The 26,992-nt window shown below is 44.8% G+C and overlaps 1 protein-coding gene across 8 annotated transcripts in view; it reads left to right on the top strand.

The window, feature by feature from the left end:
• The window catches only part of LOC136620513 (class I histocompatibility antigen, F10 alpha chain-like), a 77,741-nt gene extending 73,572 nt beyond the window's left edge, over window positions 1-4,169 (top strand). For 4 of the 8 annotated variants that reach the window (XM_066595339.1, XM_066595338.1, XM_066595334.1 and 1 more), the window contains 2 exons: window positions 2,006-2,045; window positions 3,199-4,169. In XM_066595339.1, coding sequence (XP_066451436.1) covers window positions 2,006-2,043 — 38 coding nt within the window. In that variant the 3' untranslated portion in view covers window positions 2,044-2,045; window positions 3,199-4,169. Of the gene's footprint in view, window positions 1-2,001; window positions 2,046-3,198 lie in introns of all 8 variants that reach the window. The other 4 variants (XM_066595332.1, XM_066595336.1, XM_066595331.1 and 1 more) reach the window with 2 other exon arrangements.
• The last annotated feature ends 22,823 nt before the right edge of the window (window positions 4,170-26,992 follow it).

Raw genomic sequence — 26,992 nt, 5'->3', positions numbered from 1 at the left:
GGAATCGGCAATGGACCGCACAGAAGAGCTGCGGTCCACCGAGGGAGAAGATCCCGGCGGCCATCTTCACCAGGTAAGTAAGAAGTCACCGGAGCGCGGGGATTCAGGTAAGCACTGTCCGGTTTTTATTTTTAACCCCTGCATCGGGTTTGTCTCGCGCCGAATGGAGGGCTATTGAAAAAAAAAAAAACCCGTTTCGGCGCGGAACAACCCCTTTAACATGATAACATATCCGGGACTTATTAGATTATTTAACCCATTATTACCCAAAAATACATATAAATGATTCGTATGACCCCACATTGTAGAGACATCGGGTTAAAGTGCTCAGACCCATTATGATATCCTGAGTGCTGGATTACTGCATTAATGAGATATCATTCGTAATTCACCATAGTGCATTAATAATGTGTTACATATATATAAACTCTAACAATGACATCAGATCATCCGCTGTCTCAGATCTTACTACCAAAAATCATAAAGGATCCAACAATAAAAAATAGCCAAAAAATCATAATAGCAAAATAATAAATGTGTCCAAAACAAAACCTCATCTCACAAATGTAAGATTCCCACAACCTCCAATATATTGTAAACTAACCATTAGCAGTAATAAAGCAGTGGGAATACTTCTCATTGATTCACACGCTGTGCAATGCTTTTGTCAGGCCAATGAAAATAATGGGCGATGTGTTCCAAGGGAACGGACATGAAGGACGGACACGAAGGACGGACACGAAGGACGGACACGAGGGACGGACACGAAGGACGGACACGAGGGACGGACGTGAAGGAAGGACCTGAAGGAAGGACCTGAAGGACGGACCTGAAGGACGGACCTGAAGGACGGACCTGAAGGACGGACCTGAAGGACGGACCTGAAGGACGGGCACGAAGGACGGGCACGAGGGACGGACGTGAAGGACGGACCTGAAGGACGGACCTGAAGGACGGACCTGAAGGACGGACCTGAAGGACGGGCACGAAGGACGGGCACGAAGGACGGGCACGAAGGACGGGCACGAAGGAAGGACACGCTGCGATTTTTAAAAAAAAAAATTTTCCGCACCAAGATTCAGGGAATATTCGCTGATGTGTAAGACCCTATTCAGAAGAATGGAGTTCATACTCATGTGAGATTCTCTCGGCCGTGTGAAAGCCGTCTAAGTCTCTATCCTCGCACCACAGCTCGGTCCGCTGCACATCTCCAGTGAATCCATAAGAAAATCCGCATGTTACTCCTGATTGTGTTACAGATTCACCCGAGATTTCATCCCATTACATGGAAAGGGGTGAAAATGTACAACAGAAACTGACAGATCTTCAATACCAACTCGGCTGCTCTTGTATCTGCTGCACATTTTACCTGTGCAGATCCGCAGGTAAAATGCATATCAATTCTGGCACATATGGGCCCACCCTAATAGTGGCTCACACTCAGGAGCATAGAGGGGGGTCCGAAGTGTAGAACCTCTCTATGAGCTCCATATGTTCCAATATGACATGTGGGCAGGACTTGTCTTCATGAGTTCTTTAGAGAAAAAAGCAGACTTGTTTCTCTAATCCTAAACAGTGCCACACTCGCCCACAGGTTGGATGTGGTATTGCAGCTCAGCCACATTCACTATAATAAAACTGAGCTGCAGTACCAGACAACACATGGACCGGCGCGGCGCTGTGTGTGGAGAAAAGCTGACATACTTTCTAATCCTATATGATCCCTTTTAATTTTGCATAAATTGTAGTAACTTTGTAAATTGTTTGCCTTACTTATCTTGTGAAGTCACATGACCGTCCGCAGAACGGAGATAATCGCTGTCTGGGCGAAACAAAACCAGAAGGATTTTCTGCCATCCATGAATGAGGAAAAAATAAAATAATAAACAATCTGTACAAAAACTGTAAATAAAAGAATTTACAAAGTTCCTAAACTTTACATTTTAGCTGTGAAACATTAATGTGGAATGTCGCTTTTACATAATTTCCTATTTTTCACCTTCAGAAACATCATCTGACCCTAATAATACCGCCAGAGCCTAACGGTGAGTGATAATGTCTTATATAAGCGCTGCCGCCATGTAATGAGATGTGGAATGTGCTGCTGCATAGGATATCCAGGAAAGCTCTGTATGTTTTTGGCTTCTTTCACACGAGCCCATATCAGTCAGCCAATATGTGCTGTGATCTAATGCATTGGATTCCAATACATCAGATCACATGGGCGTGTTCCTGAGACGTAAAAGCATCCAGCAAGGCCAATATACCGCAGGGAGTTTTTACATCGGGCCCAGAAGATAGTCCTGGAACTATCTTTTGGGCCGGAATATGTCTGTCACTGCATGGGCTCCTATGGGAGCCCATGGTAGCGGCTTTAGGTGGCAGGGAGTTTAGCCTTCCCAGTGCAGGCTCACCTCTCATCTTCTCCCCGCTTGTCCTGTACAATGGAAGGGGACGGGACGGAGCTAAGTGTCGGCCCGACCTGCCTCCTCCCATTGATGGCTATGCACAAGGGGTGGGGCGTGGGCGGAGATAAGCTCCCGCGCACTTTCAGCCCCTTGTCTATAGCCGTCAATGGGAGAAGGTGGGGCGGGCCACCGCTTAGCTCCGCCCCGCACCCTCCCATTGCAAAAAATGAGCCGGGAGGAGACAAGAGGTGAGCCTGCGATAGAGAGGGAAAATGGGCGAGGGCATGGTGAGCTCGGAGCATATGCATCGGGCCCCGTGCCGTGTGAACGGGCGCACTAGCGTTAGATTTGTACGCCCATTCACGAGCTTCCACGCCCCAGATAGAAGTGTATATTGGCCAGCTGTAAAAACGCCGTCCAATATGCGCTTGTGTGAAAGAAGCCTCAGACTGAATTATAGACGTTCAGCTGTTGGAGGCGTCTGCTGACAAGATTGTTGACAGTTTCCAATGAAACCAACACTTAGTGTGATAACAACTCAGGACCGGTGCGAAGCATGTGATATAATTCTATCTACAGCTCTGTCCATTATATATAAGCTATATACAGCGCTGCTCTGAGCCGTCGGGTCCTTTACAATATGTTGGTTCTTACTTCCTGCTGTAATAACACTCATGTAATATTATACTGTATTGTCTCCTGTTCTAGAAGGTTATTGATCATTTAGGGTATTATTAGCCCCGTACAATGACCTCTGATGGGGATGTTCTCTACTATTCTCTCATTACAGAACCGGACAAGTTTTCTTCTGGGATCCAACAATTCTCCCCTATAAATCTGTCATTATTTCCTTGTGTGATATAAGAGGATCCTGCCGGATACAAGAATCTCAGTCTGTTCAGCCGAATCCTCGTATATAACGGCCTCTCCGGCAATATCACCCGCAGGAACATCTCCCAAAGCTGAAGAAAGTTGAAGTTCCTAAGTTCTGCCACTTCTGTCCTCCATAGAGGTTACTCTACTGCTGGGATTTGTAGTGTTCACTGAGCGTCCAGCCGGCGCCTGACGGGTCATTGATATGATGGGACGCTGATGGAAATATTCATCTGATGACTTCCTAATAACCACTATGTGCCGTCAGGGTGTCACCGGCGGTCCCCACTGTCTGGGGACATATCAGAAGGAGGGGTAATTTCTCTGTGTGGAAAGGTCTTTAAAGAGGCTGACTTAAAGGGGTTTTCGCAACTTGACAACCTTTGACCATCTGCTCTGCTAGAACATCTGGATGTCATAGAAGGCGGCCCCTTAGGGCTGTGGAGACCACGTCAGGTTGTGGGTGGAGTCGATAAAAATATTCCAGCTCCAACGCCAACACTGGTCAGTGGTAGTTTCAGCAGCCAGACCCAGGAGATCAGCTTTCCTGGAGAACTATCAGGGCTCGGTCACGCAGGCGTTTTGACGCACTAATATTTTTGCACATAACTGATACGTTTAAAAATTCGAGTGACCGAAGCGGGCGGCACGCAGGAAAAACCAGACCGAGCCGCGTTTTTCCGCTCAAAAAGATCGCAGCCCGCTATCCTATGCTGTGGCTGTGACAGCTGCAGCAGGGGGATCCTTGGATGTGAAACCCATGGATGCTATCACATACAGGGCTTTTACCTGTGGTCAATGGGGCCGGCTGCAGCTGTGGCGGCCGCATTGACATTCAGAGAACATAAGGATCCTCTGCCACAGCTGTGACAGAGGATGTCTTCATCTCCACAGGGAGTCCCTTTGTCACTGAACACTGTGTCAGTGTCCAGTGATAAAGGGATTCTCCGCAGAGATAAAGACATCCTCTGCCACAGCTGTAGCAGAGGAGAGCAGTGTTCTCCCATTGAATTCAATGGAGCCAGCAATACAGCCGGCTCCATTGAAAGCAATGGGCTGCCAGCAAGCCCTGCAGTGATTTTCAGGGAAGGGCTTAAAATATAAGCCCTTCCCTGAAAAGCATCCCAAAAATGTGTAAAAAAAAAAATCTATACTTACCTCTCTGCAGCTGCCGAGGCTCAGCCGCGTCCAGCCGGCTCTTCTCCTGCAATGCTGAGGAGCTTTCAGCAGGCGGGGATTTAATTTTTTATTTTTCCCGCGCGGAAAAATGCCCATGTGACCGAGCCCTTAAGAGGATCCAATAGTAAATGACATTTGTGATACATTTGTTGTTCCTCCGGTTCTCTTCTGATCAGACCGTCTCACGTTCTGCTGATGTTTCCTTTACATTCCCTTGATAATTACAATAAGGTTTCGGGGTTCAGGCTTTACAGTTTTCACTATCTAAGGCCGCCTGGAGATGGCCGGGTCGGATCCGGCTGCGAGAATTCTCGCAGCGGGACCCGACCCGAGCGTCTGCAGAGAGCAGTGCGTTACTCACCCGCTCCCGCAGCACTGGTTCTTTCATGTGCCGGCAGCCGGCGCATGCGCAGAGCAGAGCCAGCGGCCAGGGAGTGACGTTTCTGCGAGCCCCGCATGGAAATAGAGCATGCCTAACGCAATCCTATGGCAGTTTCCAGGGGCGGAAATTCCGCTGGAAATCCCACCGTGGAATTTCCGCCCGTCTGCAGGCGGCCTTACACTTATTTACAATAAAAGTGCCTTACAGCTTATAACATGGAGGGCGGGATCGGCTTATATAACATTATATCGCTTTATTTCAGGCTTTTCATATCTTCAGTAGGGATTTCAGTTACATTTTATTGTATTTCATGATTTGATGTAATTTAGTGGATTGTTTTGTGTTTGTACAACGTGATATCAGCGCAGGAGACGTCACACCGCACAGGTAACAGTTGTATCTGATGTAAGGCACAGTTATCCGTTCCTCCATATTACAGGGAGATATCTGCTGTAAATAGACTAAAGAATAGTTCTTCATCCCTCCAGTCCTCACACTGCAGACCCCATACAAGATACAGCTCCGGAGCGCCCCCCGCTGGCCGCTCTGCAGGGATTAGTCATGTCACATCTACAATACAGGGAAACAACGCTCCCTGCACCTTACGTTCCTGCGTGAAGAGGGTGAGTGGGGGTTGGGTTACTTGGGGACCCCCATAGTGATGCCAGTAGACTATTAGACTAATGAGGGGTCAGTAAGCCATCATTGTGCAGCAGATATTTACATCAAGGATGTGCGAATTGTACTGAATTATCTTTATATAGGAAGCTGCACATCGGCTTGTTGGACACGACATATAGTTGTATTATGTGCCTGCTGTGAAGGAACAAGCTCAGGTTGGGCAGGACGGGGGCAGTTCTGGTGACAGAAAGTGAGCCGTGTTCAGGAGAGCATGAAGACTTCTACAAACATGGACACATAGTTTTCGTGGATGACCGCCATGTTTTCGGGTCACTCCATACATCAGTGCAAAGAAATTCATCCATGTTGCTGCCTTCCTTAGGCCCATTCAGACACAACGACTAACTGCACTGACATGGTGCCGTTTTTGTTAAGCAGTCTCTCATCGTTGTCTTTCAGCATGCTGAAACAATGAGCCTTATCATGGATTCACAGAGGGATACAGCTGATACTATTGTTTCAGTTGTGTCCCTCTCCCTGAACACAGGCGGGGCATGAAGAACACAGCTGTCCAGCTGCGTTCTTCATACCCTGCTCGGAGCCTTTAGCCCCGCTTGTCTTCTGCATCCTTCGCTCGGAGCGCAAGGTGATCGCTCAACGTTTGAGCGATCACCTTGCGCTGTAAATGAACGCAACAATTATCGCTCAAAAGTTTGTTTTCACTTGTTGCGGAAAGCGATGTCAGTCAAATTAAACCTTGCTACATCTGTAAACAGGATGATAATGTAAGCGCTTCTACTGTGCGGGTCTGAAATAAATGCAGTATTTTCTCCTTACTGACCTTTTATTGATTAAATCTATCAATAAAGTACATTTAGACAAAGATCCCACCTGTTGTCTTCCCGGCGCTGCATGGTGACTAATGCTAGAAGTCTGACCAATAAAGTTGATGAACTGTAAGTAATAATATCTAAGAAACTACGACATAGTGGGAATAACTGAGACCTGGTTGGGTGAAAGCTGAGGCTGGGCAATGAATTTACAGGGTTACAGTCTGTTCAGAAGCAATTGTATAAATTATCTGAAAGTGCTGCGGAATAAGTTGTCTTGGCGCTATACAAATAGCAAGGATTTTCGGAGCCCCGTGTGGTACAGAGTGTTATGGCAGCAGAATGCAGTTCTAAGCTCTCGCTCACTATCTGAAGGTTGCGAGTTCCATCCCCGCATGGTTCAGAAAGCCGGCTGAAGGTTGACTCAGCCTTACATAGTTCCGAGGTCGGTAAAAGGAGTACCCAGCTTGGTTGGGGGGTTTTAAATTACCTGAAAGCATTGTGGAATAAGTTAGCGCTATACAAATAACAAGATCTTTTTTTTTTAAGACTTTGAAAGGGGGAGGAGTTTGTCTTTATGTTAATTCCTGTTTAAAACAAATACTATGGGAAGATAAATGCGAGAAAGATAAACAGGGAGTCTCTATGGGTAGAAATACATGGGGGGCGGGGGAAACAATAATATAATTCTTATAGGGGTTTGCTATAAGCCACCAAGTATGACAGAATCCACTGAAACCCTCTTACTAATACCGATTTATAAACAAGACGATTCTCGTTTGAATGATCGAGTGATGTAATCACTAACTCTTTTGCACTCGGGAAGCCTGTTTAGACAAGCAGATTATTGTTGAGAATCATTCACTTCTCATTCAGTGTTTCACATTCATTTCACATTCTCAAGCTGGGAATGTTTAAACACAACGAGAAGTGAATGAGCGAAGAATGATTTTTATGCTGGCTGAAGCGGAAAGACGAACGAAAAGTTGGATTCTTGTTCAGTCGTTGGCTCGGGTTTAAACCTAACAATTATCGTTCACTTTTATTTTGACCAACTAGAAGGTCGTCCATTTTGGGCTTAATATTAACCAACAGACCTGACAGAATAACAGGGGTGCAAGTCGGGGGGGGGCTCCTGGGAAAGAGTGACCATATCCTAAGAAATTTGGTTTATAATAAGTAAGTTTTTATTAAGGTTTTGGGGCACATTGACATTGTATCATACCATGAACATATTGCTATACTTGCTCATTGACAAAACTTTGTGGAAAACATTAAACCAGAATCCTCTGTTGCTCAAGGTATAAACTAACTGGTGAGAGGGTCTGCGGGTAAGACTGATGATCCTACCAATATCAATTAACAGCTGAATGAGTCCAGTGTCAAATCATGAGCTTTTAGAATAATAAGAAATGAAAGGAGTGTAGAAGGGATAGGGAGAGTTAACAATGGATAGAGGAAGGGATAGGCTTCAGCGGCAGAACAGGAGTACAGCGTTGGTTGCAACACAACATAGATAGTGGAATTGGTTAAAGTGGTTGTCCCATTGTGAGAAGTGCATGTCTGCACTTCTGTATGGCCATTACAATGCACTTTGTGTTGACGATCCCGTTGTCCCTGGATACAACAAAAGCTTGCCGCCAGGTTCTCCACCTGTCGGGCATGCGCAGAAGAGATCGTCGGTCCGTGGACGAGTCTGTTGTACATCATGCATGCGCAGTATCACGCTTCACTCCTGGACAGCAGCGGCGAGGATCAGAAGCATCTAGCTGTGACTCAAGCGGTGGAGGGTAACTATAACTGTTGCGCCGGCTGGGTGGTGGTGGTTGGTGCTGTCAATATGCTGGGGTGGGGGGGTACTGTCGCGTTGGGGGTGCTGTCAATGTGCTGACTGAGATTGGGGGGGCTGTCAGTGTACTGGCCGGGGGAAGGGGGGCATCCTGTCAATGTACTGGCCAGGGGGAGGGGGGATGCTGTCAATATAATGGCCGGGGGCGTGCTGTCAATGTACTGGCCGGGGGAAGGGGGGGATGCTGTCAGTGTAATGGCTGGAGGGGGTGCTGTCAGTGTAATGGCTAAGGTGCTGTCATTGTACTGGCCAGGGGGAGATGCTGTCAATGTAATGGCATGCCCAGGGGGTCTCAATGTACTGGCCAGGTGGGGGGGGGGGGGGGGGATGTCAGCGTAGTGGTCAGGGGATGGTGGTGTTTAATAACTTGTCAGAACTTTTGGCTGAGGGGGTCTGTCATAACTTGTCGCACAGGAGTGGGGTGGCTGCCATAACCTGGGGTGGGGGGTGGCTGTCATAACTTTTTGTGGGGGGGTCTGTCATAACTTATCGCACGGGAGTGGGGGTAGGAGACGGGGGTAGTATTACTGGGCTGCCACAGACTGACCCAGCCAGCCACCATGCCCACCTAGTGTAATCCTGCCTGTGCAGGGAGGTGAGCTGTGACTGTGGTGAATGGTGGGTCCTGTGCTCTCTACATATAGGTGTCTTCTCTCAGTGTAGTCCTGCCTGTGCATGGAGGGAAGGAAGTGAGCTGTGACTATTGTGAATGGTGGCTGCTGTGTTCTCTACATATAGGTGTCACCTCTCAGTGTAATACTGCCTGTACAGGTAGGGGAAGATTTGAGCTGTGACTATTGTGAATGGTGGATCCTGTGTTACCTATATATATAGGTGTCACCTCTGCGTGTAATCCTGTCTGTGCAATGAGGGGAGGAGGTGAGCTGTGACTATTGTAAATAGTGGATCCTGTGTTACCTACATATAGGTGTCACCTCTCAGTGTAATCCTGCCTGTGCAGTGAGGGAAGAAGGTGAGCTGTGACTATTGTGTATGGTGGCTCCTGTGTTCTCTACATATAGGTGTCTAATCTCAGTGTAATTCTGTCTGTGCCGGGAGGAGAGGAGGTGAGCTGTGACCATTGTGAATGGTTGGGGTGCTGACAACTAGTCGTCGCACGCACATGTCGTGTTACATGTCACGCTGGGGGGAAGGGGGGCTGTCCGTGTTACTTGTCACGGGAGGAGGAGGGGGGGGGCCTGTCGAGCAGGTATCCTTGCTTCAAAGCGGGACGGCTGTAGGAGATTACTCTCCCTGCTCTCCCCCAACGCTCTCTATTCACTTTACACAGCGGCCGTACAGTACTGAACGGCTGCTGCTTACACTGAACTCATGGTTCAGGATTTTATCCTGTGTGTATAGACAGTCTCTCCTGGCCCTGCCCCCTCTAAGTACACTGTACAGCAGGAGAACATGCTGTACTGCAGAGGGACTTAGAAGGGGCGGGGAGAGACTGTAGATTAGTTCAATAGAGGTGGGCGTGTTGTGGGCGGGGCCAGGACAGGAGCAGAGCGAGGCCAGGAAACTCTGCTTTTTCATCTCTATGTGTCTTGCTGCCATCGGGAGCGTGCACACAGAGGGGGGAGAGCGCAGGGCATTGTGGGAAGGCAGCAAAGTAAGAAACAGACATTACAGCTAATCTGCCTGCCGGTTTGAGCCCCTGTATGCTGTGTGTTACGATGCTTGGTGAAAGGGAAGCATCATTTTTTTTTTTTTTTATTTCACCCTGTGTGGCGGGACAACCCCTCCGAGTCTATGCAGGTACAACACCTGTTTGGAGCCAGGTTTTCAGATTACTCGAGTTATGAAAGAGTATCCAAGCCGTCCAGATAGGAGAATTGTTTGATTTTGTTCTCATCATTTGCAGCAAGTTCTTCCATTTGAGTTATATGGTAGATGGTTTCCAGCCACATAATTCTTATGGGGGGTGAGGGGGATCTCCACAACTTTGGGATTGTCTGGCACATGGTTATAAGGAAAAATGTAAGTATTTTTTTTCCTTTATTTTTAATATGGATAGTAGGGTAGCTTCCGGCGTGAGGACTACTGAGTCCTTAAAGACGGCATTATATAGGCTGGTAATCTCCTACCCAGGGGCGTAACTATAGAGGATGCAGGGGATGCGGTTGCATCCGGGCCCAGGAGCCTTAGGGGGCCCATAAGGCCTCTCTTCTCCATATAGGGAACCCAGTACTATGAGTAAAGCATTATAGTTGGGGCTCTGTTACACGTTTTGCATCGGGGCCCGGGAACTTAAAGTTACGCCTCTGCTCCTACTGGAGGGGAAAGAGCAAAGGACAGGACCACCAAATGTGTAGAAGATTACCTCTCCCCTGCGAACCTCTCCAGCAGGTGTCTGGGGTCTGAGGATGCATCCTGGCTAGCCCTGAAGGGGTCCAATACCATTAGCACAATATTTTGTAGTTAGTTTCTTGAAATTTAGAGGAGATTGCAAGTGAATGCTCAGTGTGAAGCACTTAGCCTATACCTCCTCTGGGAAGGATTTCTCGAACAGTTCTCTTCGCACCTCACCGTGTCAATACGGGTCTCCACTGCCAACAAAAGGTGACACAACACAGAGATCCCTGCCACTATGGATGTAGAGGACATACACAATTGTTTGAACTGGAAGATAGGAGAAGAGTTAAGGGCCATTGAGAGCGAATAAAATGTCTAATTTGTAAATATTGAAACCACGTTCCAGTCCAGGTGCCCCCCCACACCAAATATCTCACTTAGATGGCGAATTCCAGAGGCCAAAACAATGTTTCTGATCCGCAGAGGAAAAGAGCCCCCCCCCCCCCCCCAGCCTAATCCCGGCAGGAAGGAAGCACCTCCCATAAGTGCGATTGGATCCGGGTTTCCGACCAGAGGGGTAAGAAAACCTGGTCGAGAGACGAGGCCGAAGCTGGTGGCAAAACTATTCCAAATGTCCAAGAGCTGACGCAGGTAGTGGGTCATCATTGAGATCTTTCGAGACACTGTAGGCAGAAGCCAAAATGAGCCATTTAGATGAGCAGGTGTGCTCTCACACTTTAGCTCCATCCAAAGTTTAGCGAGTCTGTTATGGAGGATGTCTAAAATGCAATTGCATATTGCAGCCTTGTGATATAAGGAGAAGCTGGGTAAGCCTCCCCCGTTTCCCTTCTGATGTATAAGGGTTATATTAAATCTCACCCTGGGCCTAGAACCTCCCCACACGAAGTCAAGAGATAGTTGACGGATCCTAGCAAAATATGATTTGGGGAGTCTCCATGGTAGTGTTTGAAAGAGGTATAAGAACTTGGGGAGGAAGTCCATTTTAGTGCGTTGATTCTCCTGAACCACAATGTGGTGAGAGGGTGCCACTTTTTAAGGTCCCTTCCAAAGCTGGCAAGCATCAGTTTGAGGTTCAGGTCAAAGAAATTGCTAGGATCACTGGTAAGATTAACCCCTAGGTATTTAATGTATTCGTCCCTCCACTTCAAAGTGAAAGATGCTCCAAGAATTGAGGCCTCAGCAGGCAAGATTGCTATATTGAGGATCTCTGATTTTTGGACATTAACTTTGAAATTACTGACTCTACCAAAGCTCTCGAACTCCGCCAGATCAACCGGGAGGGCAGTTCTAGGGTTTGTGAGGTATATCAAAAGGTCATCCGCAAACAGGACAAGTTTATGTTCGGATGTTTCTGTCCTAAACCCCTAAATATTGAGATTGTTCCTAAGGGCATTGGCCAGGGACTGCATCACCAGAACATGCAGAAAGGAGGACAGTGGGCATCCCTGTCTCATTCCATTGGTAATTTTAGGAGCAGAGGAAAGCGAGCCATTCACCCTCACTCAGGCCGTCTGGTTGTGGTATAGGGCCATAATCCAACTCAAGAATCTAAGGCTCAGACCGATCCTATTCAGGGTTGACTCCACGAATCCCCAGTGAACCCTATCAAATGCTTTTTCAGCATCAACTGACAATAGGCACATGGGTTTTCCAGAGACCCGAGCCCGCAAGATCAGGGAGACCGATCTGATTGTGTTTTCTCTTGCTTCTCGGCCCGGAACAACGCCAGATTAAGGCCGTAAAAACAGTTTCATACGGGATGCCAGAATTTTCTGAAACAATTTAGTGTCTATATTTAGGAGTGAAACAGGACGATAATTAGTACAAGATGCAGGGTCTTTCCCCATGTTGGGGATGACTGTGATTATAGCTAGCAAGGCTTAATATGGGAATGGGCACGATCTAGAAATTGAGTTAGAGGATTTTGATAGAAGGGGAACCAACAGGTTTCCACACACACCAGTAATTTTTAACGAGTTAGGAATTTCCAAGGTCTCCGGGATCTTTAAAGAACCAACAAACGCAGACCCAATTTAAAGGATGGTTGTTTAAGCTTGATGCTTTTTGTAGACAAACAGACAAAATCACCTACCTGAAAACTAACACCCTCTGACTGACTATCATCTGCTACCCTCTTGTAGCTTCTTACAAATCTTTTAAGATTTCCCTGGACTTCCTCCAAAACTGCCTCGAGAATGAATGAGAATTCATTTTCTTAGGGCACCTCCGATATTAATTTAGCAAATTAATCAAAACACAGATGGAAAACATAATTGCAAAATAAAGGAGATGTGCTCGTTGACTATAAAGATCTATTGTTCAGAGCAAATTCTGCTAGAGTTAAATACCCTGACCAGCATATAAGAAACAAAGCACAGCAAGTACTGTTTGAGACTCTGGTTACACCTCTGTGTCTGACCGTTAGTCTCCAGATGGTAAGCAGAAGAGAAAGACAACTGTATACCTATCTGGTGACACACAAAATGACAAAACCCCGATACAAACTGAACACCCCAGTCAGAGACAATATTTGATGGTACCCCGTGTAACCTAACGTGAGCTATGGACAGCTTAGCCAATCTTTTAGCATTAGGCAGACTAGGCAGAGCAACAAAATGACACATCTTGCTGATTTGATCAACTACTACCCAGATAATAGTGTTTCCTATGGAGGGCATCAAGTCAGTGATGAAATCCATGGACAGATGAGTCCCAGGTCTCTCATGTATCGGTAGGGGCAACAATTTCCTGACTGGGAGATTCCGAGGCGATCTGGCTCTAGCACAAACTTTGTGCGAGTAAACAAAACAAAAAATATCTCGTCCTAAAGTTGGTCACCAAAAGATTCTATTTAACAATCTTTGAGTAGTGTTAATGCCTGGATGACCTGCCAGAACAGAATGATGCATTTCGAAGACTACTTGAAGCCTCAAATGTAAAGGAACAAAAAGTTTCCCCTTTGCCAGGCCTGCAGGAGCCAAATCTTGTGCTTTATGAATCTGCTCCACCACCCCTCCGGACAGAATGGAGAATGAGATCACCGGGACAAAACTCTTAGAGAGAGTATCCACACTGAAATTCCGACTACCAGAATTTATGTGACCACAAAATCAAAACGAGAAAACAACAGCGACCACTGTGCCTGTCTTGGGGGAAGTCTCTCCTCCGACTCTAAATATATCAGATTTGTGTCACCTTGTGATGAGCCCCATCAATGAGATGACGCCACTCCTCAAAGGCCCATTTAATGGCCAGCAACTCTCTCACCATAATGAATCAAATTGATTCCAGCTCCATTATCTAAAAAAAACTGTCAACGGACAACTACGCTCAGTAAGAAGTTTTTCTGCGGGAATGACCGGCCAAGAAGATGATATCCAGGCAATTTGTGGGCTTAGAGGGAACTTCATCTTAACCTCAGGGCTAACTAGTTTCCTAACTGAGATCCCTGAAGGATACACCTGAACGACGTGACCTGTACGGCTTCAGTAGAAGCAGCGAGCTCTGCCCCTTTACTTCCCCCTTCTCTCAGCTCCACCAGATAATGAGTCCAAATGCATGGGTTCATCAAGATCAGCAGATTCTACGGATGTGGCCAAAGATTGCTCACTCGTCCACTCTCCAACTTCACGACCAATCCCTATGGCTAATGACATGGCTTCATCTAGATTTCTAGGTGCAGGATATGAAACCATTAGGTCTTCAATTTTGTCACATAGCGCAAAGCAAAATTGTCTCTTCAACACAGGGCCATTCCACTGGATTTCGCTTGCCCATCAGCGAAACTTAGTGCAAAAATCTTCAATGGATGACTTTCCCTGATGTAGACCCCTAATTTTACCTTCCGCCAGAATTACCCTATCAGGGTCATTGTAGATCAACCCAAAGCAGAAAAAAAATCTCCATAGATAATAAAGCCTCAGAAGTGGATGGCAATGAAAAGGCCCAAGCCTGACGGTCTCCCTGCAACGTAAAAATCACCACCCCTACCCTCTGAGGACATGGGGCGCAGTTTGAAATACAACTTGCAGGATTCTTTAAAAGCAAAAAAACTCCTGCCTTTCACCAGAGAGCCTTTCACCAGAGAACCAATCTGGCAAGTCCAGGTTAAGCTCCTTCACAAAACCCATTCTGCCCAGCCGTTGTTACTTATCTTCTGCAACCTCAATAGCCAGAGAAATAAGTTAGTTAGACAATGCCCCAATGGGATCCATGGAAATGCAAGGCAGAAACAAAACCCACTGAGGAAATGTACGGCTATTTATTATGTTGCGTCTGAGTGACGCTACCGCACCACACCCAGCAGAGACGCAGGGCAGCGTTCACACAGAACCACAAAAGCGCACCCAATATAATGCTGAGAAAGACTGCATCACTTCAGGTAATAGAAGATGGAGAAACTTGCCTCTTACTAGTCAGCAATATGGGGAACCCCTGCCTAAATGCATCCTGGTAAGGACGGCCCCATGATCTTCATCTAGGAGCTGACTATTCCTGAGAAGGCACATAATGATGGCACCCACACACGTGCTTAGTGTGTGATCTGTGATGCTGGGAGTGGACACACCAGGTATGGAGCCTGCCTGCCAATTATGAGGTGAGACACAAAGGGGCTGATTTAATGTGGTTATTAATTGGTTAATGTGGAGCACTATGTTTGTATCTATGTGGGTGTTTTCCAGTGTATGTTTATGCTTGACAAAGACCACTTGTGTCGAAATGTCGCATTTTTATGGAGTTACAATAAACATGATGGGTTCTCCTTTTTAAACTTTAAAAAAGTGAAATTGAGTTCCTGAGTGCCGCTCCTGTCTGTGTATGTTGGATTGGATCTTGAAGACTGGGGAGTCGACGGTCGCTTTTGGTTGCAGGCACCAGCTGCTATATTACTTCCCCCACTTGGTTGGGATACATGGTGTGCTGCTGACTTCTCTACTGTGTACTAGGACTGAGAAGGCACCTGTAGGGAGGCACTAAACACCGCAAACACAACTGTGCAAACACTAGCAAAGCAAAAGGAAAGAAAACAGCACTTATCTGAATGTAGGTAGCTTTCACCCAGGATAGAGGCTCCAACCACTACCTCCAACAGAACTGAATAAGCAGCAATGGACAAGGAGGGGTAAGAATATAAAGACCTCCTCACCTGCTGATAGGTAGCACAGAGAAGGAACCACACCCTCAAAACCTCTCTCACAGGTAGGACTCTCAGCTAGAATACCAGCATACAGGTAGTAATAGCAGCCAGCAGCCCCCGCAAAATGTGTGTTAACCAGTGACCTGCATAGTGGCAGAGTGACTCGTCTGTCCCTGAATCGTAGCCAACATGCCACGACACCATCACAACCGACAAGCCGTGTCAGGTGCCTCCTCTTTAATGGCTGTGGCTCAGTGGTCAACACTGTTGTCTTGCAATGCCGGAGTCCTGGGGTCAAATCTCACCAAGAGCAACATTAAAGGGGTTGTCCCGCGAAACAAAGTTGGGGTATACACTTCTGTATGGCCATATTAATGCACTTTGTAATGTACATTGTGCATTAATTATGAGCCATACAGAAGTTATTCACTTACCTGTTCCGTTGCTAGCGTCCTCGTCTCCATGGTGCCGTCTAATTTTCAGCGTCTAATCGCCCGATTAGACGCGCTTGCGCAGTCCGGTCTTCTCCCTTCTGAATGGGACCGCTCGTGCCAGAGAGCTGCTCCTCGTAGCTCCGCCCCGTCACGTGTGCCGATTCCAGCCAATCAGGAGGCTGGAATCGGCAATGGACCGCACAGAAGACCTGCGGTCCACCGAGGGTGAAGATCCCGGCGGCCATCTTCGCAAGGTAAGTAAGAAGTCACCGGAGCGCGGGGATTCGGGTAAGTACTATCCGTTTTGTTTTTTTTTTTTAAACCCCTGCATCGGGTTTGTCTCGCGCCGAACGGGGGGGCTATTGAAAAAAAAAAACAACCCGTTTTGGCGCGGGACAACCCCTTTAACTTTGAAAAACTCAATACAGTTACCTCTGTTCAGCTTTGAACCTACAACTCCAGTACTAAGCCACTATGCTTGTTTTTTCTTCTCTACAGAAGGAGAAGAAAGAGAATTATAAAGGACAGAGGACATCAGCAAAACTGAGTCCGTGTTTTTAGATTTGGAGTTATCTTCACAAGTTGGGAAAATAATAGAAATAAAAAACCAAAAAAACCATACCAACAGTTACTTGAGTTTCTCCAGTTGCCATGCCAAGCACTGGAGAATAAACATCCTTTTTGGCAATTCCAAAGAATTAGGAGAAACTGCTCCTCCACAAGAACGTATGAAGAACAATCATTAAAATTAAAGAGAAGGTTTAAAGAGAAGGAATATCCCCAGACCGTGTGGAATCGGCCTACCAAAGGGCATTAATGGAGAAGACATCTGGAACACTTGGAAAACGACCGGATCCCTACAATAAAGACCAAGGAAATTCAGCATCATTTATTACCAAGTTCAGCACACAACACCATCTCATTAAAAGAATACTAAATAAACATTGGGGAATGCTAAGAAGCGACCCATTCTTGAAGGATGACATTTAAAGAACCCCAAGGGTTAACTTTAGAAGAAATGAGTAATTGAAGAACATTTTGTCACCATCCTGCCCATAAAAAAAGGTTCCTGAGACACTAACTCATGATATGTTTCTAATAAAATCAGTTGGCGTTTATAAATGTGTCCATGACCTCATAGTTGCATAGTTATACAACAGGGTAGAAAAAAATATGTCAACCGACCAGGAACAGAAACCCACTGAGATCAAAGAATTTTTGAACTGCAGTTTGCAATTTATCATTTACCTGGTTGAATGCTCCTGCGGTGTGAGATACGTGGGGCGAACCATGAATGCACTAAGATCTAGAGTTAACAATCATAGACTCAATATTACAAAAGGATACACAAAGCATAGTGTCTCAAGGTATTTCTTGGAGAAGCACAATAGCGAGATGCGAGATCTCAGTGTAACGCCATTGGAACAAGTTTTTCCCAAATCATTTTCCCGCTTAAGAGCTCGCGAAATATTCTGGATATTCAGGTTAAATACGTCGGTTCCAGCAGGACTCAATGAGGTATTGGGAAAAATATGAAAAAAATGTTAAATAAGTTTATAAAATATATATATATAATAACAACACCCATATACTGATTATGCAGTGGACATGTATTATTGGGAATGCATTCAGCAAGGAATGGTTGTGAGTGTCATTTCATTTATGAAAACCCATATGTGTATACTAATTATTCTTATTTTAACCTCTGTGTGGATACCATTTTGACAATTTTTATCTAACCAATTTATTACCCTTTTATTATGTATTTATGCATATTAGCATCATGAATGTTTTTATGAATTTTTAAAAAATATTTTCTCTATAAATATATATCATTACGGACCTACCAGCAACCTGTGATAATATCGTGGATTTCATTATATGAATGTGTATTCTATGCTCAAAAAAAAAAAAAGATATATATATATATCATATTAATTATGTACAAAGGGAGAGAGATTTATAAAAATTCATGTATCACTAGTGTTCATATACCAGGGTGATTATTAGTCTATTTTTTTAGTTAATTTGTGTATATTTAATCATGTTTTAATGGAGATTTTTTTTTAATGCAATTCTAATGTCCCGAGCGAAGGGGCCTCTTAATTACGTCACCCACCGTCAGCGGCAGTAAATGAGTGGACGCACATACGTTACTAGGATGGACACCTCTCCTCTAGTCCATCAGATGTGATGTCGGAATGACATGATTTCCCCTCTTCCCCGTCCATCCAGCCGGTGCGACTCGTCCCGCTGTAACAACGTTCTATTGCGCTTCATTGTCCTGTGTCGTATACAATTACTTGTAATTTTTTTATTACTATTAGCTTGATAAAGGCGTGCAGTTCACACTGAAGTGCATTGCCATTTAACCCCTGTAACATGTACCAAAAATAAAAGAGAGTAGTTCCACCCTTACCAGCTATTGGAACTCTTTGGAACCAATTGAATAATTACTTCGGTCTTTAAGGAAAACAGCGGGATCTCTACCTCCCTAAGTACTTTCTATATTTCCTAATAACATTGCTGGAGCGCAGATGCCATTGTCTAATCCTCTGGAGGAAGAGGAAGTAGGAGAAAGAGGAAGAAGAATAAGGAAGAAAAGGCACAGTGACTTAGTCATTAGCCCTGTTGCCCTTCCTCTGGGGTCCTAAGTTCAAATTTGACTAAGTACAACACCTGCCTGAACTTTGTATGTTCTCTTTGTGTTCTCCTCCAGAGAAGAAAGAAGGAAAAACAAGCATGGTGGCTCGGTTCTTAGCACTGCTGGAGTTGTAGGTTTAAAGCTGCCCAAGGGTGATGTCTGTATTGGGTTTTTATGTTCATTCAATCTGTGGTGGCTTAGTTGTTAGCATTGCCATTCGAGGGCTGCATATGATACGCCGATAAATACAGCATGCTGCGATTTATTTCTCCTGCGAACCATACACAGAGTGAAAGTCCATTGACTTTCATTGCCACTATTCACCGCATGTTATGCAAGGGAAATACAAATGCATTTGGTGACAATACGCCCGTGTAATGAGCCCTAAGCGATGTATGCATGTAGTTTTTCAAAGTTGATGTTGCCCATAGGGTGCATCAGAAGAGGTCTAGGGGCGCATGACGAGAACATTGTTCTTCCCCTTTACAAGTCACTGGTCAGACCGCACATGGGATATTGTGGACAGTTTTGGGCACCGATATTCAAGAAGGACATATCAAAGCTTGAGCGGGTACAAAGGTGGGCAACTAAAGTAATAAGTGGAATGGGTGGACTACAATACCCAGAGAGGTTATTAAAATTGTGGTTATTAAGTTTAGAAGAAAGACGGCTGAGGGGCAAACTAATAACTATGTATAGATATATCAGGGGACAATACAGAGATCTCATCATCTATTTATATCGACTGTAACAAGGGGGCGCCCTCTACATTTAGAGGAAAGAAAGTTTCTACACCAAAGTAGAAGGGGTTCCTTACTGTAAGAGCAGTGAGACTATGGAACTCTCTACCTGAGGACAGGTGTTAGCAAATTCGATAAAAGAGTTTAATAGGGGTCTGGACAACTTTCTTTAGCATTACAATATTACATACTAGCTGATATATCTGGCTTCACCTGAGTTAATTTCATACAGGTGTTTTATCTGTTATTCGCATGGAAAATTTTATGAAGTCGTGGTTACTTCAGAGGAATAAAATATGTATACACATAGAGAAGCATTACATTCTCCTCAGACTGCATGTACCAATGTCCCTCCTCAGAATGTGCTAATTCTCTCACTCTCCTCACTTTTTCCCCTTAACTCCTTAAGGAAGCTGCTCTTTTTTTTATTTTCATTTTTTCTTTCGCCTTTTAAAAAATTGTAACTCCTTTATTTATCTATCAACGTCGCTGTATGAGGTCTTGTTTTTTGCGGGACGAGTTGTATTTTCAATGGTACTGTTTAATGTACCATATAATGTACTGAAAAACTTTTTAAAAATTCTAAATAGAGTAAAATGACAAAAAACAAAACCGGCATTCTGACATCTTTCAGTGCGCCTTGACAAAATTGAGATGATAACTTTATTCTATGGGTCAGTACGATTACTACGATAAGAAATTTGTATCTTAATTTTTTAAAATTATTTTCTGCCGCCATCTTCTGCGCGCAATAACTTTATTTTTCCATCGACATAGTTGTGTGAGGGCTCATTTTTTGCAAAACCTCCTGTAGTTTACGTTGGTACCATTTTGGAATACATACAACTTTTTGATCCCTTTTTATTGCATTTTTTCTGAGAGGCAGGGTGACGAAAAAGTGCTTAATGGTGTTCTTTATTTATTTTTTTGGTCAACGTTCACAGTGCAAGATACTTTGATAGGTCAGATGTTTACAGACACAACGATATGAGATTTTTATGATTTAGATGTTTTTATTATAGATGTTGCAAAAGGGTGGTGATTTAAACTTTTATTCCTTTTTTTTTTTTATACCAATACTAAAGCTTTAGTGATCTTATTTTTACTTCCTTTTTTAGTCCCCTTGGGGACCACAATATGTGATGCTTTGATCGCTCCTGCAGTATGATGTAATGCCACAGCATTACATCATACTGCGATCTGACAGGCAGTCTAACAAGCCACCCCACGGGGATAGCTTGATGGGCATTCTGCTTAGGCATCCCTGGGGCCTTTCAGAAGACCCCCGGCTGCCATGACACCTGCACGGCTCCCTACATCATGAGGGGCTGTATGGGACCCCCAAACATCTTTCAGGGGATTTAAATGTTGCTATCAGAATTGACAGTGGCATTTAAAGGATTAATAGTGCTGATCAGCCGGGCGACTGATTAAATCTGTGGCCCGTGGATATCAGCTGTAATAAACAGCTGATGCCCACGGTGTACGAAGAGAGGTTTCCCCGGCAACCACTTTACTTTTCCTATTCACGACCTAAGCAATGGTCATGCCAAATTTCACGTTTCTGTGGTACAGATGTGGGTTACTATTACATTACATAGGGGGTCACTTACTTTTGCACTTAGAATTGAATAATAAAGTTGTGACCCTTTTACGCTTCCTACTTAGGACCTAAACAATGGTTGTGCCAAATTTCAAGTTTGTACGACACTGAGAAGTTAGAGAATTAAATTAGGTACATTACATAGGGGGTCAGTTACTTTTGCACTTGCAATTGAATAATCAAATTGTGACTCCCCTTCTCAGGTGTACAAATTTCACGTTTGATCTACATCGGGAAGTTAGAAAATTAGTGGCGAGTCAGTCAGTAAGTCAGTGCTTTTGCCTTTATATATATAGATTGTTACAGAAACGACTGTGGGCCCACCAACCGGCCTGGCTTTGGGCTACTCCCGGTGTGGCTGGCAGCTGACCGCTGGTGGTCAGATCGGAAATCTAGCCCTTTGCTTTTAAGGGAGATGGGGGTACCCCTGCCTATAAGTGGGGTTGGCATCCTGATAAGAACGGCCCCACTGTCTTTCTCTCAGGCCTGACTATCCCTAACAGGACACCGGAGAGAAGTACAGGACTGACAGCAGACAGATGTGTAAAGATATGATTACAGGCAGGGGATCTATGCTGAGTGACTGAGGCAGGATCACACCAGCTAGCATACAAGACAAAGAGCAGACTGGGAAGACAGTAGTAGGGAGGCTATGCAGGATGACAGAGCTATACATGCAAATGGGATAAGGTGCAGAGACAGGGAGGCAACCAATAAATGTAATACAGATACAAGTCAGACAGAAAGAACAGAGATAGGAAGGCAATGCTGAAAGACAGAGCCAAAACTTGAACAGGAAAGGAGCAAGGGCGGGAAAAACAGAAGTACAGGGACAAGCAGACAGATGTCAGAGACAGATGACCTAGGAATGCTGGATGTCTGAAACAAACACACAACAATACTGAGGCAAAGAGAAAGTACATCAGCCAAACTTAAATAGGAGAGAAATGCCTATTAGCCCTGTAGGTAAGCTGAGAGCAAGGGAACTGGTTAACTTCTTCAATGCTGGAGGAAAACAGACATATAGAGTCCACACACACAGGAGGAGCAGAGCAATGCTTGCATCTGCCCGCAACCACAAGAGGGTAGCAGACCTAACAGGTTATAGTCACTAATTGTCAAATTGGAGTTTGGATTTTTTTTCCCCCTTAAATGAGGAAGATTGGCTTCTACTTCTTTGGGTTTGCCTTCCTCTGGATCAATATTGTAGAGTTAATAGGATAACTGGATGGACATATGTCTTTTTTCAGCCTAACATACTATGTTACTCCAGAAGGACATACCAGAGCTTCAGTGGATTCAAAGATGGGGAACGGGACTACAATGCTTATCAAAATTGAAGTTATTAAGTTTAGAAAAAGACAGCTGAGGGGCGACCCAATAACTATGTGATTTTTTTTTTCCCCTAAAATGAGGAAAATTGGCTTCTACCTCATGGAAGGCAGGAAGGGGGGGGGGGGGGGGCATTTTCTAGAACAACATTGCAGGATAATAGGCTGAAATTGATGAATTGTGTCTTTTTTTAGCCTTACATACCATGTTACTAAATCCCCCAAAATACCTCTGAGGTGATTGTCCAAAGTACATTGAAAACTGTTCCTCCAGAGGGGTTATTTTCTGGAAGAAGAGGACAATATATACAGTACATAGGATATAAGGGGACTGAGAATGTGCTTTAGAGCAAAAGGTTTCATCTCTCTAGATAATGTATGCAGAATAGAGATGAGCGAACGTGTTCGGCTCCGCCCCTTTTCGCCCGGACACCGAACTTCGCGAGGAATTCCGTGTTCGGGCGAAAAAAGTTCGGGGGTCGCCGTGGCAGCGCGGGGGGTTGCGGCGGGGAGTGGGGGGGAGAGGGAGAGAGAGAGGGCTCCCCCCTGTTCCCCGCTGCTGCCGCCCGCGCCGCCGCGCCTCTCCCCGCCCCCCGGCGCCCCCCGAATACTTACGCGCGAACACGGAAGTCCTCGGAAAAGCCGGTGTTCGGGTGCGTAAGTGTTCGTTAAGAACACGTTCGCTCATCTCTAATGCAGAATATATCAGGACTCTGGATGACAATTATTTGGACGCTGTATGACCCTTTACATTGTGCAGTGCTGGACTATTTTTTGGATGTTATCATTATAGAAAAAAATGAAACCCAGCAGATGTGACGCGATTTACATAAAAGTGACACATTTGTAGCAGTAAATGTGCCCCAGTGTGTGTGAGATAAAATAGTGACCATTGAGGAAAATGTTCTTTTCTTCTGTAATTACACCTATGTACACAACATCAGCCTCCCCCAGCTTAAAATCTCTGATAACAGTGAGAACTAGATTGTCTCCATCTGCACAGTAAATGTAGGTGTTTATGTAGATATTTTTTAGCTCATTCATCACGTAAAATGAGAAGTTAATTATCATTAATCGCTTTTCTGCAGGGATTATATATATATATATATATATATATATATATATATATATATATATATATATATATATATATAGTGAAAGTCCTCATTGACCGACTCACTGACTGACTCGCCACTAATGCTCTAACTTCCCAGTGTCATACAAATGTGAAATTTGGCACGACCATTCTTTAGATCCAAAATAGGAAATTTAAAGGGGTCACAACCTGATTATTCAATTCTAAGTGCAAAGTAAGTGACCCCTTATGTAATGTAACTAATAACCCATGTGTACTACACAAATTTTGAATTTGGCACAAACTTGCTTTACACCCTAATTAGGAAATTTAAAGGGGTGACGACTTGATTATTCAATTCTAAGCGAGAAAGTAAGTGACCCCCTCTGTAATGTACCTAATCTAATTCTCTAATTTCCTGGTGTTGTATAAACTTGAAATTTGGCACAACCTTTCTTTAGGTCCTAGATAGGAAAAGTAAAGGGGGTGCAACTTCAATATTCAATTCTAAGCATGAAAAACTGTGCAAAAATCTGTGATACATGAGTTCTCTTCTCAGAAACCATAAAGCCTAGGGAAAGGATTTGTATGCTAAGGAGAATCTACTTCACCTCTATGTGTATATACTGAGGAGAATCTAACACTCGTTTATGTGCATATACTGAAGAGAATCTACCTCACATCTATGTGTTGTGGCAAGCTGGGTTCACTCACCTGTGGATCGCCGACATCTCAGTCCGGAAATGGGCAACACACATGTAGAAAACACTCCAGAAGACAGAATTTCTTTAAAATTTGCGCCTGCCAGCATTTATTCTACAGCAAGCATATGTACATATGGATACAAGATGTGATACGGCAGGCATAAGGGCTCTAGTACCCTGTTATACCTTCTCTAGATTGGATACAAGATGTGATACCGGCAGTGATGGAGGCTCTAGTACCCTGTCGTTCTGCGTCTAGGTTTGGATACAAGATGTGATACAGGCAGGCATGGAGGCATACAGGTTCTGTACGGTATGCTGTGGCATATGGCCCCTAAGATCATGCAGACTTGAAGGCCATTGAAGTTGGCATCCCAGATGGTGCCATACATGTTCTATTGGTGATAAATCTGGCAACCGGGCAGCCATGGTAGTGTGACAATGTTGTGGAGACATTCCCCTTTTGTGTGCGGCCAAGCATTATCCTGCTTGCAAATGCCTCTTGGAAGCCACCATGAGAGGAACACGTGGCTGAGAGATGTCCTGAACATATCGCTAAGCTGTCATTGTCCCTCATACCACTACTAGGGGGGACCGACTGTCCTATGCATTGCTTCCCCCCCCCCAGACAATCACACCATCAGTTGGTGCAGTGTGCTGCTCCACAGCAAAGGCAGGATTGAGGCGCTCACTCCGAGGTCTCCAGACATGAGCATGGCCATTGTCAGCGCCCAAACTACACCTGGATTTATTACTGAAGACAACCCGGTTGCACTCTGTAGCGTCCAGTTTCATCTTCACGACACCACTGCAAATGGAGGCAAGGGGGGGTGTAAAAAGCCGTAGACATAATGGGCACCGTGAGACCAAATGTCCAAGTACTTGGAAATGGTTCATACAGACACCAGAGTATAACGATGGCACCATCTGTATCTGGATGGCAGACAACAAAACAATTGGAACTGCTCATACTTGTCGGATGATCCTCTCTACTGGTGGTCTGTCGAGGGGGTGCTGAACCCAGTTGCCTTGTGTGCCCTCATGTATTTTGTTGCATTTTTGGATCACAATTTTAAAAAAAACCACTTAAAAAATATTGCATACGGTATTCAAAAACTATGTGCGCTTTTAAGAAATTGCATACAGTATTAAAAGCCATATGTGGACTTAACCAATACATACATTTTTTTAAACCAAATGCAGATTTTTTAATTGTGTGTAAAGTGTCCTTGTCACTGTCCCTCACCCGGGTGTCTAGGGGGCGTGCTTCCCTGTCAGACCTTGTGACGGACACAGTCTGGTCCACACCGGACCTCAGGCTCTCAGTTCCTGACACTGCCTCTGCAGCCTCTCACTCTGGCTTTCAGCCTGGGACTGAATGTGTTTGGAGGTTTTACCTCCTCCAGACACACTCATATATATGTCCCTTCTGATTAGCATGCAGAATGCCTGTTTTCATGACCACTGCAAGCCCTTCCATGAACTACTTTGTCACACATATCACCTCCCACACACACACAACAAAGGTCATAGGCCTAATTATAGCCTTTGCCCCTCCGGGGTCAAAACTAGCAGATCTCCTTATTTTTGCTAGTTTTTCCTGTTCTATACCTGCCACTTTCCTAGCTGCCACCTGTCGACCTTGCATCTCTTGCTGCAACTCATCTTCCTCATGTTCTTGCTTATTCCTGCTTCTTCAGTTGCTTCTCTTCATGTCCTTATGTAGAATTTGCCTCTACTAATTCTGTTTTTCTCTGCAACTTCTTTTACATGATTTTCTTCACCTGCACCTTCTGCAGCCTCACCTTCTGCCTTCTCCTTGGTCTCTTGTGTTTCAGAGGATCGCTCACCCCCATCTGTTGCTCAGCCCTTATCTTCTCAGTGTCTTTACTATTGTTTACAGAGTGATTTCTTCCCTCAAGACTTTTTCAGCTTTTACAAACTGTTCACCTGTAACGCCCAGGTCACATTCTACGCATAATTTGGCATGTTTTACCGCTTGTATCTTATTTTTAAGATTCTCCAACAGGGTCTTCATTCCTTCTACTGGTTGCTGGAGCACTCTCTTAAGCTTTTTTTGTACCAGAGTTGTCTTTTTAGTATCCATCTCGGTGCTAATCCAGTCTTGTATTTCCGTGTGCAGCCGCTTGTTAAGCCATTCTGTCTTAGCCCTTATTTCAGAGGTCTCTTCCAAGGCACGTACCAAGGAGAGCGCTTTGACTTTTTTTGCCCTAGCCCTCTCTTCAGCTCGCTCACGTTCATTGGCATATCTTGCAGACATGATTTTCTCTACAGTAAGCCATACATCTTCTGTTTCTTCTCTCAGTTGGACACCTTCAGATGTCGGTGGCCAAGCTCCATACTAATATCTTCTAATGTCTGCTGAAGACTCATTATAAACTTCTCTAATTTGTCATAGCTGCTCTTTCTTCATGCCATTGATTTACAGCTTCCAATTCTTCTATGATTTTGCGCTTTTGTTCTCCAACAGAGACCCAGCATGCAGTTATATTCTGAAGTATTGTAATCTGCTTTAACAGGTTTTTCTTCATTTCTGCATCTCCCTGCAACTGCTTGAGGAACATAGAAATAGGTAAAATGGACTCCGTGCCAAAGGTCTTGTATTTAATGCAGCAACCGTGTATAGGCTGCTACTGTGGCCTATAGATAATATCAGTGGCTGAAAATCATAAAAAAGAACGGTGCACAAAAAAACCCAACTCTGTTGGAGCTATGTTGTTAAGTGTGAGGTAAGAAACACGCCACCTCAACTCATCCCAATATGTGTTAAACAAATATAAATATCTGCAACTAGTGGACTGCAGGCACTCACCATGAATACAAGGAAGCCTGTTAGTCAACA

This window comes from Eleutherodactylus coqui, chromosome 3 (genome assembly GCF_035609145.1).
Source record: "Eleutherodactylus coqui strain aEleCoq1 chromosome 3, aEleCoq1.hap1, whole genome shotgun sequence".
In the NCBI taxonomy this organism is placed as follows: domain Eukaryota; kingdom Metazoa; phylum Chordata; class Amphibia; order Anura; family Eleutherodactylidae; genus Eleutherodactylus; species Eleutherodactylus coqui.
Note: the sequence above shows the minus strand (reverse complement) of the source record. Positions and strands in the feature narration are given on the sequence as shown.